The sequence below is a fragment of the Hevea brasiliensis genome, chromosome 3 (assembly GCF_030052815.1).
Source record: "Hevea brasiliensis isolate MT/VB/25A 57/8 chromosome 3, ASM3005281v1, whole genome shotgun sequence".
In the NCBI taxonomy this organism is placed as follows: domain Eukaryota; kingdom Viridiplantae; phylum Streptophyta; class Magnoliopsida; order Malpighiales; family Euphorbiaceae; genus Hevea; species Hevea brasiliensis.
Window position 1 is genome coordinate 4,490,625 of NC_079495.1, and position 14,815 is coordinate 4,505,439.

The 14,815-nt window shown below is 26.5% G+C and overlaps 1 protein-coding gene across 1 annotated transcript; it reads right to left on the reverse strand.

Annotated features, from left to right (window-relative positions):
• Positions 1–6,234: 6,234 nt before the first annotated feature.
• LOC110647981 (uncharacterized) lies at positions 6,235–12,226 on the reverse strand. Its single transcript, XM_058143447.1, has 10 exons — positions 11,716–12,226; positions 11,419–11,608; positions 11,162–11,295; positions 10,768–10,880; positions 10,547–10,670; positions 9,194–9,349; positions 6,975–7,130; positions 6,709–6,788; positions 6,546–6,595; positions 6,235–6,458 (listed from the first exon to the last, which is right to left on the reverse strand). The coding sequence occupies exons 1-10, from the start codon at positions 12,103–12,105 to the stop codon at positions 6,328–6,330; spliced, it is 1,524 nt and encodes a 507-aa protein (XP_057999430.1). The 5' UTR covers positions 12,106–12,226; the 3' UTR covers positions 6,235–6,327.
• Between the last annotated feature and the right edge of the window lie 2,589 nt (positions 12,227–14,815).

Below are 14,815 nucleotides of genomic sequence, written 5' to 3' on the forward strand. Positions count from 1 at the left end.
TGTGATTACAAACACTATTTATACATACAGTAAACCCTAATCATTGTTGTACAATTTGCTAGATCGATGACTAAAATATTAGAGGAATTTGAACAGTATTTTCTTTTAATTTGTGTGATATTTTTCAATAGAAATGAGGATTATTTTTTATATTAAAGTATAATTATTGTCTAAGTGTTATTAGTAATTAAGTGAAATTTTTAATTAGATTATAATAAAGTAGACTAACACTATAAATAAAAGTATTATGGAGAGATTAATTTGATTTTGCCCGCTATTAAGAAGTGGCTTTCAATTAAAAAAAAGAAAAAAAGAAGACTTTTGGTTATTGAAGAAAGTGACACTTATCTATTGTAGTTTTATAAAGATACAGGCTCTGACCTAAGATGGAGAAGGGCATAATCCAAAGTAAAAGCACTATTGTCCATTGTAATTAAGATGCCCTTTAGTAGTAAATATATCAGTTATATCTAAAACAGATTAGGAGAACTAATTAATATATTTAATATGAGCAGTTTGATATAAGGGTTCTTTTAAGTATAATTAAAATGATGAGTGGTATAGTTTTAAACTTATAATTGATAATTTATTTATTGATAGTAGAATATGACATACCCGTAAATATAATCTAATATTAAGAGGGTTATTATATAATTACTTATTTTGATTATTTGTATTTTAAATACTTTTACGATACACAACATAATTAATTAATAATTTTAAGGTTCTAATTCTTAGCAATTATACCCACTAGACTAAGTCAAGTTTAGTAAATTTATAATATGATTAATTCCTTAAGTTTAAGATTTTTTAAACAAGTTCATTTTTGTATAGTAAATATTAACATGTTTTTCATTTTTAGAATGAAATACTAAATCACTGTTTACAATTATATAAAAATAGAAATCACAAAAATCAATATAAATAATGTAACATATGCTCACTAATTATTAATTATGTGATGTATTCATGACAAAATAAAAGGTTTAATAAGAGATAATTATGCATTATTTAATTTATGAGAAGGCAATTAGTTTGAGGGGAATTGAACATGTTAGAGCAATTATACGTGGTATTGCATGTATGCTAGGGTTGAATGTAATATTCAGGTAAAAGCTTTTCAATAAAGATAATTTCAGAATTTAAACTCTTAATTTTGCAGGTAAAATTTAATTGAAATTCAATTTCATTCCATTGATAGTAAAGCAATTATATTATTTTAATTATTTTATTTATAAAAAAAAATTATACATTCTATATATACTCAGATTTAGATTTGAGCAGGTCAGTTCGAGACTTGAACTGAATTAGAGTTGGTCCAAGTTAACACTTTAAGAGCTTGAAGTGGAATCAGACTATAAGGGTCGATTTTGGTCTCCTTTCTCTAGCTCTAAACTGAAAATGCCAATTTAAACTACTGATTTCAATTTGGTTTAAATCAGATTTAAAAAAAAAAAAAATTGTGGCTCTAGGGGCATCTTGTAGATCAAATTGGTTTTGAACCAAAATTAAAATTGAAAAAAATTGAAATTGAAATCGAAATTAAATTAAATTAAATTAATCAAAATTAGCTAGAACCGTGCCAATCGATTTGATTCCAATTCATTTCCTTACCAAGCCTTGAACCGTCGATTCTATTCTTGAATTGGCTAGACCGAACCGATCTCCATGCCTTCTCGGATCAATGAGACCACTTTGGGATTTGCATGATTGAATTTAGTGGCTGTGTACGGCCTTTATCTGTGAATTTGATGCCTTCTTCTGTGTTTCTTCTTGGAACTGGCAAGAAGTGCTTCTGATCAGAAGATTTCATTTCAAGAATATATTTTCTTTCTACTTTCTTCTTCTTCTTTTTTTTATTTTTTTTTTATTTTTTTAACTTCATCCCTTGATTTTGAAAAGCCAAGCAAATTCAAGAGGCATCATAATATAGATTGCTCAGAATTCCTGAAATATGTTTGGTGTATTATGGGATAAATTTTAATATATAGTTTAATTTTAGGAATTTAATAAAATTATTTTTAAATTTAAAAATATAAATATAAATTTTCTTAAACTTTTAAATTTTATATAATAAAATTCTTTTAACTCCCAATAATCGATTTATGCAATTCAGAGTAGCGATAATATAAATAATTCTATTTTTTTCATATGATCGTAATAAAATTAGATATGATTTTTTTTACAAATCAATAATAAAAAAATCCCACCAGTACAAGATAATAAAATGCTAGATATATAGCAACAGCTAATTAGAAATATTTTATCTTGAAAAAATAATAATAATTGTCTATTATTTACATCAATATATTACTTATAAATTAATTATCAAGGGTTAAAATGATTTTATTATACAAAATTTTAAAATTAATAAAATTTTTTATTATATTTTTAAATTAAAAATATTTTGACTACAACACCTAAATTTCAATGATATCTCTTGAAATTTATCCCTGCTACAACATGTGATGTAGGGAGTGAAAGTCTATTGTTGCAATTCCGAAAATAAAGAGAAAATAATTTTGTAGTATTTAAAATATATTAAAAATAAGTAGATTATATAAAAATTTTATTTTCTAATATTTACTATTAAATATTAAAAATATAAAAACTAGCACGTTGGAATTATTGTCAATATTATCACTTGTTATAGCCATTGATCATTGTTTGATCAACGGTGGTTATAGCAATTAAAAGTAGCAGTGATGACCGTTAAATTGATGAATATGTGTCTACATAATGTATTGATAAATTTTTAAATTTCAATATCTTTTCTTGATAATTTTTTTAAATATTTTTTAACATAAAAAGTGTGAAAATATTTTTAAAAAATAATTTTCTTATTTTAAAAGAGAAAATACGTTTTTTAGAATTAAATGATATAATTTTTTTTATTTGATGAATATTTTGTAATGACTAATTTAAAAAAAATTCTAAATATGAAAAAATTGTGAAAAATGATTTTTTAATAAACGAAAATACCCTAAAATGTACAGAAGTTTCTTGCTCAATTTTTGGTAATTAAGCTTGTTTGCATGTCTAGAGATAGGTTTGTCCATTCATTAACTGCTTTATAACTCTATTTATTTTATGACGAATAATTTATATTTTATAATTATTTTTTAAAAAAATTATTTTATAAAAATTAATTTATTTTTTAAATAATAATAATAATATTATTATTATTATTATTATAATAGTCCAAAGAAGGCCTGCGCAATGTATGAACAATAAAAATATCTGGCACCATACTATGGACTGACCGGCCACCTGCCAATTTAAAAATTAATATAAAAATAATTAAAAAATGAAGTAGAAAAGCAGAAGTGACAATTTCCCAGGGCATGTCTATCTATCATAATCAACGTCTCCTCCTCAGCCACAGGCCGTAGGCTTTCTGTTTTTATATTTTATTATTTATTTGCTTTTTTTTTTAGATAAAAGGATTAAATTATTAATAAAATTATATTTAATAGGAGAGGCCACGTCTCCTCTTTTTCTGCATCTTCGGCTTGTTCATGAAATCAATATTTCCCATCGCATCCGAAGGCATGCGTGGGCTTTAATCAAGGGGCCCACCACATCAAAAGGTTCAAAAAGAAAGATGGCCCACAAGGTCATGACCCCAAACCAACCAACTCATCTCTTTTTTCTTGTTATTCTTTCCCTTCTGGTGGTCTCTCCTTCTTGCTACTGTTGATGGCATGCTTCCCCTTACCTTTGTGTGCTAAGGTGCGGCAAAGGGAATAAAGAGCAGGTGATGATAATGCAATTGGGTTTTTGACACGTGGCACTTGTGGTGTAGATTACTGACTTATGTGTAGGGTAGTGGTGGACTGCGACTTGTGATGGTGCTAGGGTGTAGAACCATGTAAGGCTCACCAAGAAGCATGGTCCCTTGAGCCCACCACCCCGAATTCATAGAATTTAAAAGCTTTGTCCTTCGTTGCATAACCAACTTGTCTTGCCTACTTTCCTTCTTACTAAAACGAACCGACCCATCTTCCTAATAAGGTCCCCTATCTCAAGCCAACTACAAAAGCAGAAAGTCCTCAGAAAAATCTGAATTGCCCACGCCTTGCAGTACAAGAAGATCAATCAACGTGGAAAATCCACCGTCCATATACACTCGCATTTAATTTGCATCAATTATTTCTTTGGTCCAATCAAGATTTCAACCCAAATAGACAAGTTGTATGATACAGGCATGTCTTTTATTTTTAAATATATTTTAATTAAAATATTAAATAATATATTTTTTAAATAACAAGCTTTAAAAGGAGACTTTTTGTGAAGATAATTATTGTTACTTTATTAGTCTGCTCCTCTAATTTGTGGTTCAATTCAACACTTGAGAAAAAAATCAATTGCTGCCCAAATAGGGCAATGATTGTTTTCCCTAATTAACATGTGGAAATTATAGAATTGTATTATTGATTATGACACAGATGTTAATGGATGGGACACTCTGGTATTTTTCAAGTCAATTGCAATTGTTTGTCCACAGTGCCTCAAATTTCAAAGTGACTTGAGACTTGAGACCACCGCCCCCTAATTGCCAAGTTTGAATGGGTAGACTCATGACATGTCTCATTCCTGGCCTAACTTTGAACTTCAAAACTATCCTTAAAAGGTAGACACATGTTTTTACATTACATTCCCTTTTATTTTTCTAATGATGATATATGTGTATATATATATTAAATAATTATGTGGCAACAATGGATTTTGCTTTTGTAGGGTACATGTCTTTTTGGGTTCAAATGCCCTCCTTTAATTTGTTAGGCAGCTTAAGATTTTCAAGGTTGGAGTATGACCAGCTGATTCAATCTATGTGTTCAAATAAAGTAAAACTTCTTTTTTTTTTTAAAAAAAAAAAAATCTTTTTCTGTATTTGTCTATGTTACCTTATTATTTGTAAATTTATTACGATAATTAAAAAGATATTTGATTTTATTTATAAGTTAAAAAATTTATTTAAAATAAATTAAAAGTAATAAGTAAATATATATTATTTATGACTTATTTATTTATTTTAAAATTATTATTTAATTAAGTAAAAGATTATATTAAGTTATATTAAGTAAAATATTTAAAATTTAAATTTTAAGTTATATGTGCAGGTAGGGTGTGCAAACGGTCGGTTCGGTTCCGAACCGAACCGATAAAATAGAAAATCAAAAATAAAAAATTTTAAAAACCGAACCAAACCAATTGATAAGAGAAAATCGAACCGAATCGAATCGATAAATATAGGTTCGGTTCGGTTTTAAACCGATCAAACCGAAATTTATAAAATTTCATATTTTTAACATTAAATCTAAATAATAAAAACATAAAAACAAAATAAATTAGAAATCAAAACTCAAAAATCTTAAGGTTCGGTTCTGTTTTCTTTGATTTCGGTTCGATTCAATTTGGTTTGATTTTTTTTTATTTCCTATATATATTAATAATTTCGGTTCGGTTCGGTTTTTTTGATTTTTTTATAAAAATAACCGAACCAAACCGATTAACTGAAATTATCAAAATTATAAATCGAACTGAACTGATTAAATTTTAAATTCGAACCGATTGAACCGAATTAATCGGTTCGGTTTGATTTTTCGATTTAAACCGAAAACTGCTCTCCCCTATGTGCAGGCAAGTTATTTTTTTTTTTTTCCTTAAGGGTTTCTAATCAATCCAATGGGCCTAGAGGGTGGAGTCCCATATCAAGAATAGTCCAGTGAAATTGTGAATGCTAAATGAGAAACGTGTTAGGCCTTTGGACTAGAAATCCAAATGTCAAGGCTTCATTATCACACTTTCAATTCAATGAAAAGCCCATTTGAAGATTGATTTAAACGTTTACTTAAAATACATTTGGTATCAACTTATGTGCATAATTAGTTGTGTAATAAAATATATTATATAAGTAATTATTATTTTATTTTTATTTTAATATTTAATTGATTTTTAGTAATAATAATAAGGGAATAACAACAATTATAGAGATAATAATATAATAATACTTAAAATATAATAATATCTTCCTACATGTCATTATAAATGTTTATTTTTAAAAAAAATTATTTAAATACAAAAGAAAAAAAATTGAATAATCAAAAGGGAGTTGAACTTCTCTTGAACTTTGTTCATTATAGAAAGTCAAATACAATTCTGCACCTACAAAAGAAAAAAATACCTAAATTTAACTTGTGTTATTGCAATCCCCTATCCCCCAAATGTAGTTTTCAACTAATTTGAGATTTTTTTTTTTTTTTTTTTTTTGGGGGAAGATGATTATAGCATTCTTCTCACTGGGTGTTTATGTGATGTTTAGAATTAAGTATGGGCCAAGTCATGGTAATACTCTGAGAGCCATTTAGCAATGATCTTCACCTCTCTTTTCCTCACTTGTTGAAGCCATTTTGGATCTTCACTAGTTGCAAATCTCAAGTCTACATGATGAGCCCCTGTTCCATCAAAAATCCTATTTTAATTAATTATTTGATCTCATTTTATTTAACTTAATTTCAAGATTATTTCATATATCCACTAACCTTTTTCTGCTACTATGGCAACTATGCTCTTGGATATACCACTTAGCACCCTGCAATAATACCCATCAAAGAACAACATTGAGAAAAGATTTTACATGTTTCATCTTCATCTCTTACAAGTTCATAGGCACAAAGAGAAAGAGAGGAGAAGGAAAGAACATACCCCCCACCACTCCAAGGGTCTCTTAAGCCATTAAAGAAGATTATATTACTTCCAAACCTTTTCAACACTCTCTTAATATTCTGCCCAAAACAATAAGACAAAATTTACATTAATTTTAGCTTAACAGGATTTGAAATTTAGTTAATAAAATTATTTTAAATATCATAAATTCTTGAGTTGAAACTAGGCAAATATATAGGAAAGGATGACATATATGCATAGTAATATGAAGAAATAATAATGGAAATAGAAAATAATGTACCCACATGGCCACCAAACTCTGTAGGAATCCAATCGGGTCGAGGCTCAACACCAAAGGAAAATTTGCAGGAACTCGCCCTAGCATCGTAGCTCCAGTCGGAAGGCGGAAATATGCTTTCCTCATCGCTGCCTCCTGTTACAAGTATCATCTCCGTGCATGCCTACAATTCCAACAATAACCACAGTTGTCTCTATGTGTGTATGTGCTAGATTTTATTACTTTAAAGCCAGATATTTCCATTCATCTTCCTTCATTTTTAAGGTATGAAGAGTGAACAAATCTCGAATTCAAATCTCTCTAATTATCTGATAATTTATTTTTATAACGTGAAAACAGATGATTACTTTACATATTACTCAAAAATGATAAAGAAAAGCATCAATAAACGAGATGTTTGAGTTGAAGAAGACAAGATAGGCAAAGTAAAGATGAGCAAGGAAATCCAATTATCATTTTCGGCTCCAAAAGAGGTAATCTTAGTTATTAACAAACAATCATTATCATCACAAACATTAGCATGTGAAGTAACATGCATTTCTTGGATACTCTCTCATGCCTTTCTCTATAATTATTTTAGATAATGTGGAAAATATTATTATGTGATTTTATGTTTTTTTTTTTTTTAATTTAGAGGTATGTTTTCTTTTGTGATAAATATGTGTTTTGGAATATATTTCGTTTATAATTAAAAGATAATTAAACATACTAACATCATTTAACTTTTTTAATATAACACTATTTTATTGTAAAAAAAATTCTAATATGTCATAAAGTAAGATTTATTATTAAAAGTTTATTTAAAAAAAAAAAAATCTTCTCTATAACCTCGTGAGTGCATCTTATCCCATCATTCCATGTTAGGAATTTACCCTATATTATAGTTTAATCTTTGAATTTTAAAAAATTAATTATATAGTCTCTAAGTTTTATATTATATTACTCCCTAATATTTAAATTTTTAAAAATTAATTATTTAGTCTCTTTAATTTTAATAAATAGAATAATTGAATCCCTGTAATTTTAATGTTTATAATAATTTTATCCATTGAAAACAAAATTAAATTGTTCTATATATTAATATAATAAAAACTAAAGTGTGATATAATAAAAAAAAATTCAGAGATTAAATAATTAATTTCTACAAATTTAGGTAATAAAGTATAATATAATATAAAACTTAGAGACTAAAAATTAATTTTGTTAAATCCAAAAGCTAAAGTATAATTCAAAGACCCAATTATAAATTTCCCATCCATCTTTATCTTTTACTTTTTCTCTTCCATGCTCTTCCTCATTAAAAGCATATCATTTGTTCCTCTCTTTAATTTCTCATGCCAAATATTGAAATATTCACACTCTATCATTGAAATTCATCTCTTTCTACATATTAACTTTAGCTCATTAATGTCGGAGTTGTATCCAGGACTTTAAGGTCTCTAATACAAATCTTAATAAGAGTTAATCGTAAATATATATATATATATATATATATATATATATATATATATATATATATATATTTTTTTTTTTTTATTTATTTATTTCTCTCTATTTTAATCATTTGAGAAAATCCCAAAATTAATTATTAGTTAAGGTTCTTAGGAGAGAGTAGTGATTTAAAATGCCATTGAAGAGCGGTGAGTGTGAGGTTGCTAGTAAATGTACTTCATTCTGATTTAGGGTTTTTATTCTTTTTTATTGTAGTGGAATTCTTGAATATTTTAATAATGAAATAATATTACATTAGCAAAATGAAACAATATTCAGTATATTTCTCTCCTAATTACTAATAACTTTAACCAACTCAGGCCTAACCCACTACGCTCCACTTACGCGAGACGTGTTAAACCCAGCTCTTAGAGCAGAGTTTGTATTTTGTGCAAAGGGCAGAATCGAACTCGGAACCGCACAAGCTTTTCAGAAGCTCTGATACCACTTTAATTGAAAAAGGATATTCTATTCAGTCAGGACATTAAATTCCTTTTATCACTCTGATGATATTACTATTTTTATATTTAATTATTAATTTAATAATTATTTAGATAAAATATTCTTATTTTAAATTATTATATAAATAATTAATATTTAATAATTAATATTTCACAATTAACCATTATTAAAACGATTAACAGTGACTATAATACCTAATATTGCCAAAGTCATTTATCCTCAATAATTTAGCAAATATTTTAGCGGCAATTGTGTTTGGAATTTAATAAGTACCTGCCAGCCCCATCCACCGAGTCCGTGAGTATCAGAATCATCGTCGAGATCAAAACACGTGGCGGTTCCAGTGTAGTTATAGTAAACATTAGCCGCACCGTACAACTTCGCAAACGTATCATTTCCAGTCGTTGGATCATCGATCGCCTTGCACATCTATTTTGCAGAGCCAATTACTCTATTTAATGACCATTTTACCCTCTATACAAAGAAGATGAAAAACAAAACTAATAAAAAAAAAGAACTCAATTTATCCATATATTTGTTAAAGAGGTTTAATTTAATTTAATTTATTTTTAATTTTTAGTTAATTTAATTTAAAATTTTTGATTAATTTTTAATTTAGTTCAAATAATTTGTGTTATACGTGTCATTTATTAAATATTTAATTTTTTATTTTTATATTAAATATTATTTTGTATTTTATAATTAATTAAATTAAAATATAAAAATAACATTTTTATTATTAAATATTATTAATCAAAATGAAATATGAAAAAAATTATTTTATATTTTCATATAATTAATTAAAATTAAAAATTATAATAATTATACTTAATTAAATAAGGAAAAAAATATTTTTTATTCTGATATAATTAATAAAAATTAAAAATTATAAACATTAATTTTTTTTTACATTTTAAATTAAAATTAGAAAATTATAATTAAATAAAACTAAAAATATAAAAATATTATTTTTATATTTTCATATTATTAATAAATATTAAAGAAATAAAATATAATAAAATTAACTAATATTAAAAATAATTAATTATTTTTAAAAATTAAAAAATAATTAAATAAATATTTAATAATAAAAATATTAAAAATAATAATAATAAAAGTAATACACTGACCAAGCTATGAGTAAGTTGCACTTTTCTTCAATTTTAAATTAAATTAGATATTATCATCAATATTCATCATTAGATTAGGGCTTATCAATTTATCCAATAATAATTATTAATAAAATAAAATTTATTTTTCTAAAAAAATACTATGATAGAAACTCTTTCAAAAAAAGAAAAGAATATTTTTTAAAAAAAAAATGTCAGAAAAAGGGATAAGTATAAAATTTATTTAAAAACTAATTAATTACCCCATCAGCAGACTATTTATAGTGAATCAATTAATTAAGAGTATTAATCAGAAGATATTATTTCAATAAAATAATTATTTTTTTTTTAATATTAAAGCCCAAATGATATAGTATTTTTAAAATTTCTTTATTAATATGCAATTATTTATATCCATTTAATGTAACTGTTCGTATTTATTTTCCTATCATTTGGTAGGAAAGTTAAATAACCCAACTAGCAAAAATTAATTAATTAATAAAAAATAAAATGAAACCTGTTTCACCGGATAGGCTGGCATGGGATTTAAGAAATTGGATGGTGTTGGATAATCAGTCATGGCTGTGTAGACCCACGCAGTGGAAAGCCAACCCTCCAGAGCTCCCCCACTAATATAATTCCTGAAACCAACACACCCAAATTATTATTATTATTCACTCTGATCGAAATTCGAACTAGAAACTATAAATATATATATATTAAGAATGCTTCTCTTACTTGCATATTTTGAAAGAGTTGCGCAGTTTTTCAAGTCCTCCATTTTGACTTGCTGTGTCTTCAATTTGTTGCCATGATCCTTTTAGGACTTTGTAGCAATTCTCACTCTCACTCTGATTTCCATTTTAACATGCAAAATGATAAAATGGTTAGAAAAATAAAATTTTCAGGGTATAAATTTATATATTGAATTTTTTATGAATTAATCTAAATAAAAATTTTCTGAATATATATAAAAATTTTGTAAAAATTATTTAATCAAAGCTGAAAGTATTTGGAGGGGTACTGGATTTAGGATTATAGTATAAAATGCAAATGGCAATGATATCATGGATGGAGAGAGAGAGAGAGAGAGAGAGAGAGAGAGAGAGAGAGAGAGAGAGAGAGAGAGTACTCTAAAATCTTGGGTGATGATTTTGCTGAAGCTATATGGAGAAGTCAAGTTCACAAAGCCAAGAATTGGAGCAGAAGAAGCCAAGGCTCCGATGGCAACATGAGGATATTTCAGCCTGAACCAAGCAGCCAGCACTGCAAAACCAAGAAAATATCTCTGATTCCTCAAACTTCCCATCTCAAAATCATCAACACCTATGTATATTAATATTATAAGGAGAAAAAAGACAATATATATATAAATAAAGAATGCCTTACTTCCTCCATAGGAGCCTCCAAAAACCACCACAGGGGAGTCAGTTGCAGACAAATTGTTCTTTAGATGAGTGATGAGAGTGGCATAATCAGCCAGTGCCTGAGTTGAACTCAGGTAACCAAGTGTACTTGCATTGCTTTTAGCAACATCTTCATTACCTCCAAAAGGTATAGATTTTCCATAGTACCTATGCTGCAATTTCACATTAATTAATTCATCAGCTAGGCCAAAGCTTCAAGAACTGACCATATAGAGAGATTTCATTTTCAAAATTCAAGATTTGAATTATGCATATATACCTCAATAAAGACAATTAGGGCTTTGAAGCGAGGTGCATTGTCATACATGAATCCTGTGTTTTGAGCAAACCATTCAATCTCTCCTTCATTTCCAGTGTACAAGAAGATTGGAGCATTCTTCTTTGGGCCTCCCCAAAATGTATCATTGATCAAATATCTCTGCTGAAATGTTTGGTAGCTCTGGGGATTGAAATTGAAGTGATCAAGTATTTGAGTGAAGAACTTCTCTTTGTAAAGCCCAGTTGGGGAAGAAACAGAGTCCTTCTCTGCCTGAAACTGAGCGATTGGAGTAGGAAATCTTATTGGAATGAAATGGGCAGAAGAGATACCAAAAACCAGTAAAGAAAACAGAGGAAGAAACCAGATAGATATGAACCCAGTTCCCATCATCCTAATGGGATTAATACTCTAAGCAAAAAGGTATAGTCTTTTACATACAAGATGACAAAATATAAAAGCTATGCAGGGAGAGAGAGAGAAGAGAGAGATTCTTAAAAAATCATTAGCTTTGAATAGAAATAACCATAGAGATTGGGCTGTTGGCTAAAATATCGATAAGTTGTTTGGACTGCAAACTCTTTTTCTTGGTTGGGTATTGAAAATTTGAAATTGAGGATGATTGAGGTTAGTGGGGTTATTTTTCCTCAGTTAGTTCAATTACTTTGTATACGATGTGAAGTCAAGCATAATAATATAAAAATATATCATTCATAAATTTTAATTGAATAATATTGAAATCATGTCGTAAGAATTTGTCGTAGATATATTGTAGTTTCCCAAGATTATCCAAGAGTTACCTTGCCTGCATTGGGTGGGGATCTTTGGTTTCTTCGTCTCTTTTTGTTTTGTTCAAATGGCTGCTTCTTTGATATTTGTTTGTTATCTGTGATTGCATTATCTCATCCTACAAGGTTACAAGCAGTTGTGTAGAAATCTTGTAATGCCGTTTGGACGTTTATTTTTGGTTCGGCTTTGTTGACCAGTTCTTGCATTTGCTGGATTCCAAGAAAATTTCTTTTCTGGCTTCTTTCTTTTCTGAATAATAATAATAATAATTTGATGGAGATTTCATATCTAACCGCTACTCTAAATCTATTGGATAAAAGTACCCAATGGCTACTGTTTAGTTAATATACTAATTAAATGGCTACATTTTAAAAAATTATGAAATTAGAGTTATTTTCCATCAATAATTATTATTTTTAAGATAAAAAATATTATTTTCTTATATTATTTAATTTTTATTTATCTACTTTTTTATATATATACATATACCTTCATCAGTTATTTTACAAACTGACAATAATAGCCAGATAAAATTTTATTAAACACTTAATATAAATTAGCTATTATTAACTATCAACCACAAGCCAATAGAAACATTTATTTGTTATCTGGTATTAATTGTATCTAACATTAAATTAAACAAGCTCTAAGCAGTAATAATAATAATAATAATAATAATAATAATAATAATAATAATAATAATAATAATAATAATAATAATAATGTTATTTGAGTTATTGATTTAAAATTTATTAAAAATTAATTTTAAATTAATTTATAATTTAAAAAAAAATTAACGTTAAAATGATATTTTTTAAAAAGGAAGTTAAAATTACAATCCATACAGACACTTAAAAGCCACAATCCAATTAAGCAAATCAAAATCAAAAGATTGATGCAGTTGTGAACTTTTTTTTTTTTTTAAGCTAAACTAAAACTCATTTGATAATATTTAAAACCAGTTAGTTGATATCTTCAGACCTCAATTTGAATTTGGGGCATAACATTGCTGGAAGCATTTATTTTTTATAAAAAATTGGCAAAAGTCCACTCATTGTAATTTTTCAAAGAAAGATTTTTTTTTATTGAATTCATAATGTACGAATGTCAATGAGAATATTAAAACAATTACTATGATCTTCAAAATTAAAGAAAATTATTCCCAAACAATAAATACAAAATATTCTCTCTAATACTTTTTTTTTTTAATCTATCTCGAATTATATGTTACTTTCCTTATTAAAATAGTAATTTATTTATTACTAACTTACTTATATATTCCAATTTAATAAGCATTGAAAAGTAAAATTTATTAATTTCAAGAATAATTTAATAATATGAATTATTTAATTTTTTATGTAGCAATATAAGTAGAGGGCATATTAAGAGAAGACTAATTTGCCTTAACTTATAAGCTCAGGTAACAGACGTGTGATAAAATATGCAAAAAAGAAGAGTACTGAGTGGATTAGATGACCACAACTCCTCTGATACTTAAGTTAATAATAAAAATGAAAAATAGAATGAATGGAAAACTTGTTAGTATGCATAGGACATTTACATAGGCTTTTGATATAGTCTCCTATTATGATTAAGAGTTTTGTAGTTAAGTAGTGTTAGGAGTCTGTTTTACTGATTATATCCTTGTATAGATGAGACTCTAATTAAGACAGATATATCGAGATCCTTATCTTCAAGTGTGATCTGAGTATTGTTAGTATTGTAAGGCAAGTGATCTTCTTCTTCGAGTGTAGGGTATTATGATTGCTTACTACTCATTACCCGATTACTCATTACTCGGCCATATTATTATTTTAGTTATTTTTAATATCACTTACAAACTAAGATTATAAGCTAAAAAAAAAAAAAAAAGTCGAGGGAGACTAACTTTTTTATTTTAGTATTTATAAATTAGTTTAACTAAATATTTTACCATATTATTCATATTTACTTTTAGGAGTCTCTATTTTTATAAATCAAAATATTAGAGTCACAACGAAAATTAATAACAGACTAAAATATCCTTAAATATTACTCATTTATAAATTAAATAAAACAAAATAAAATGGAAATCTCATTTAAAATTAATTTCATATTTAAACCCTATATTTTCTCCCATACTTATTAGTTAATTTAAAGAAGATAAATTATTAAAATATTTTAATTAAAATAAAAAATTTATTTTTATTTAAATTGCCACTATAAACTTGTTTTTCTGAAATTATAAATTATCATCCCATAACTTACAAAAATAATACAAAAGGATGATTCTAATCAAGAAAAATGTTAATAATACACTTTTATGAAGCATCAA

Bases quoted from the DNA above. Each gene is read 5' to 3' on its own strand.
- LOC110647981 (XM_058143447.1), bottom strand. From the start codon at position 12,105: ATGATGGGAACTGGGTTCATATCTATCTGGTTTCTTCCTCTGTTTTCT. The intron at 10,881-11,161 runs GTACTCTCTCTC...AATGGAAATCAG, and splicing joins TCATCACCCAAGATTTTAGA to AGTGAGAGTGAGAATTGCTA. The intron at 6,789-6,974 runs GTGGGTACATTA...TGTTTTGGGCAG, and splicing joins CTACAGAGTTTGGTGGCCAT to AATATTAAGAGAGTGTTGAA.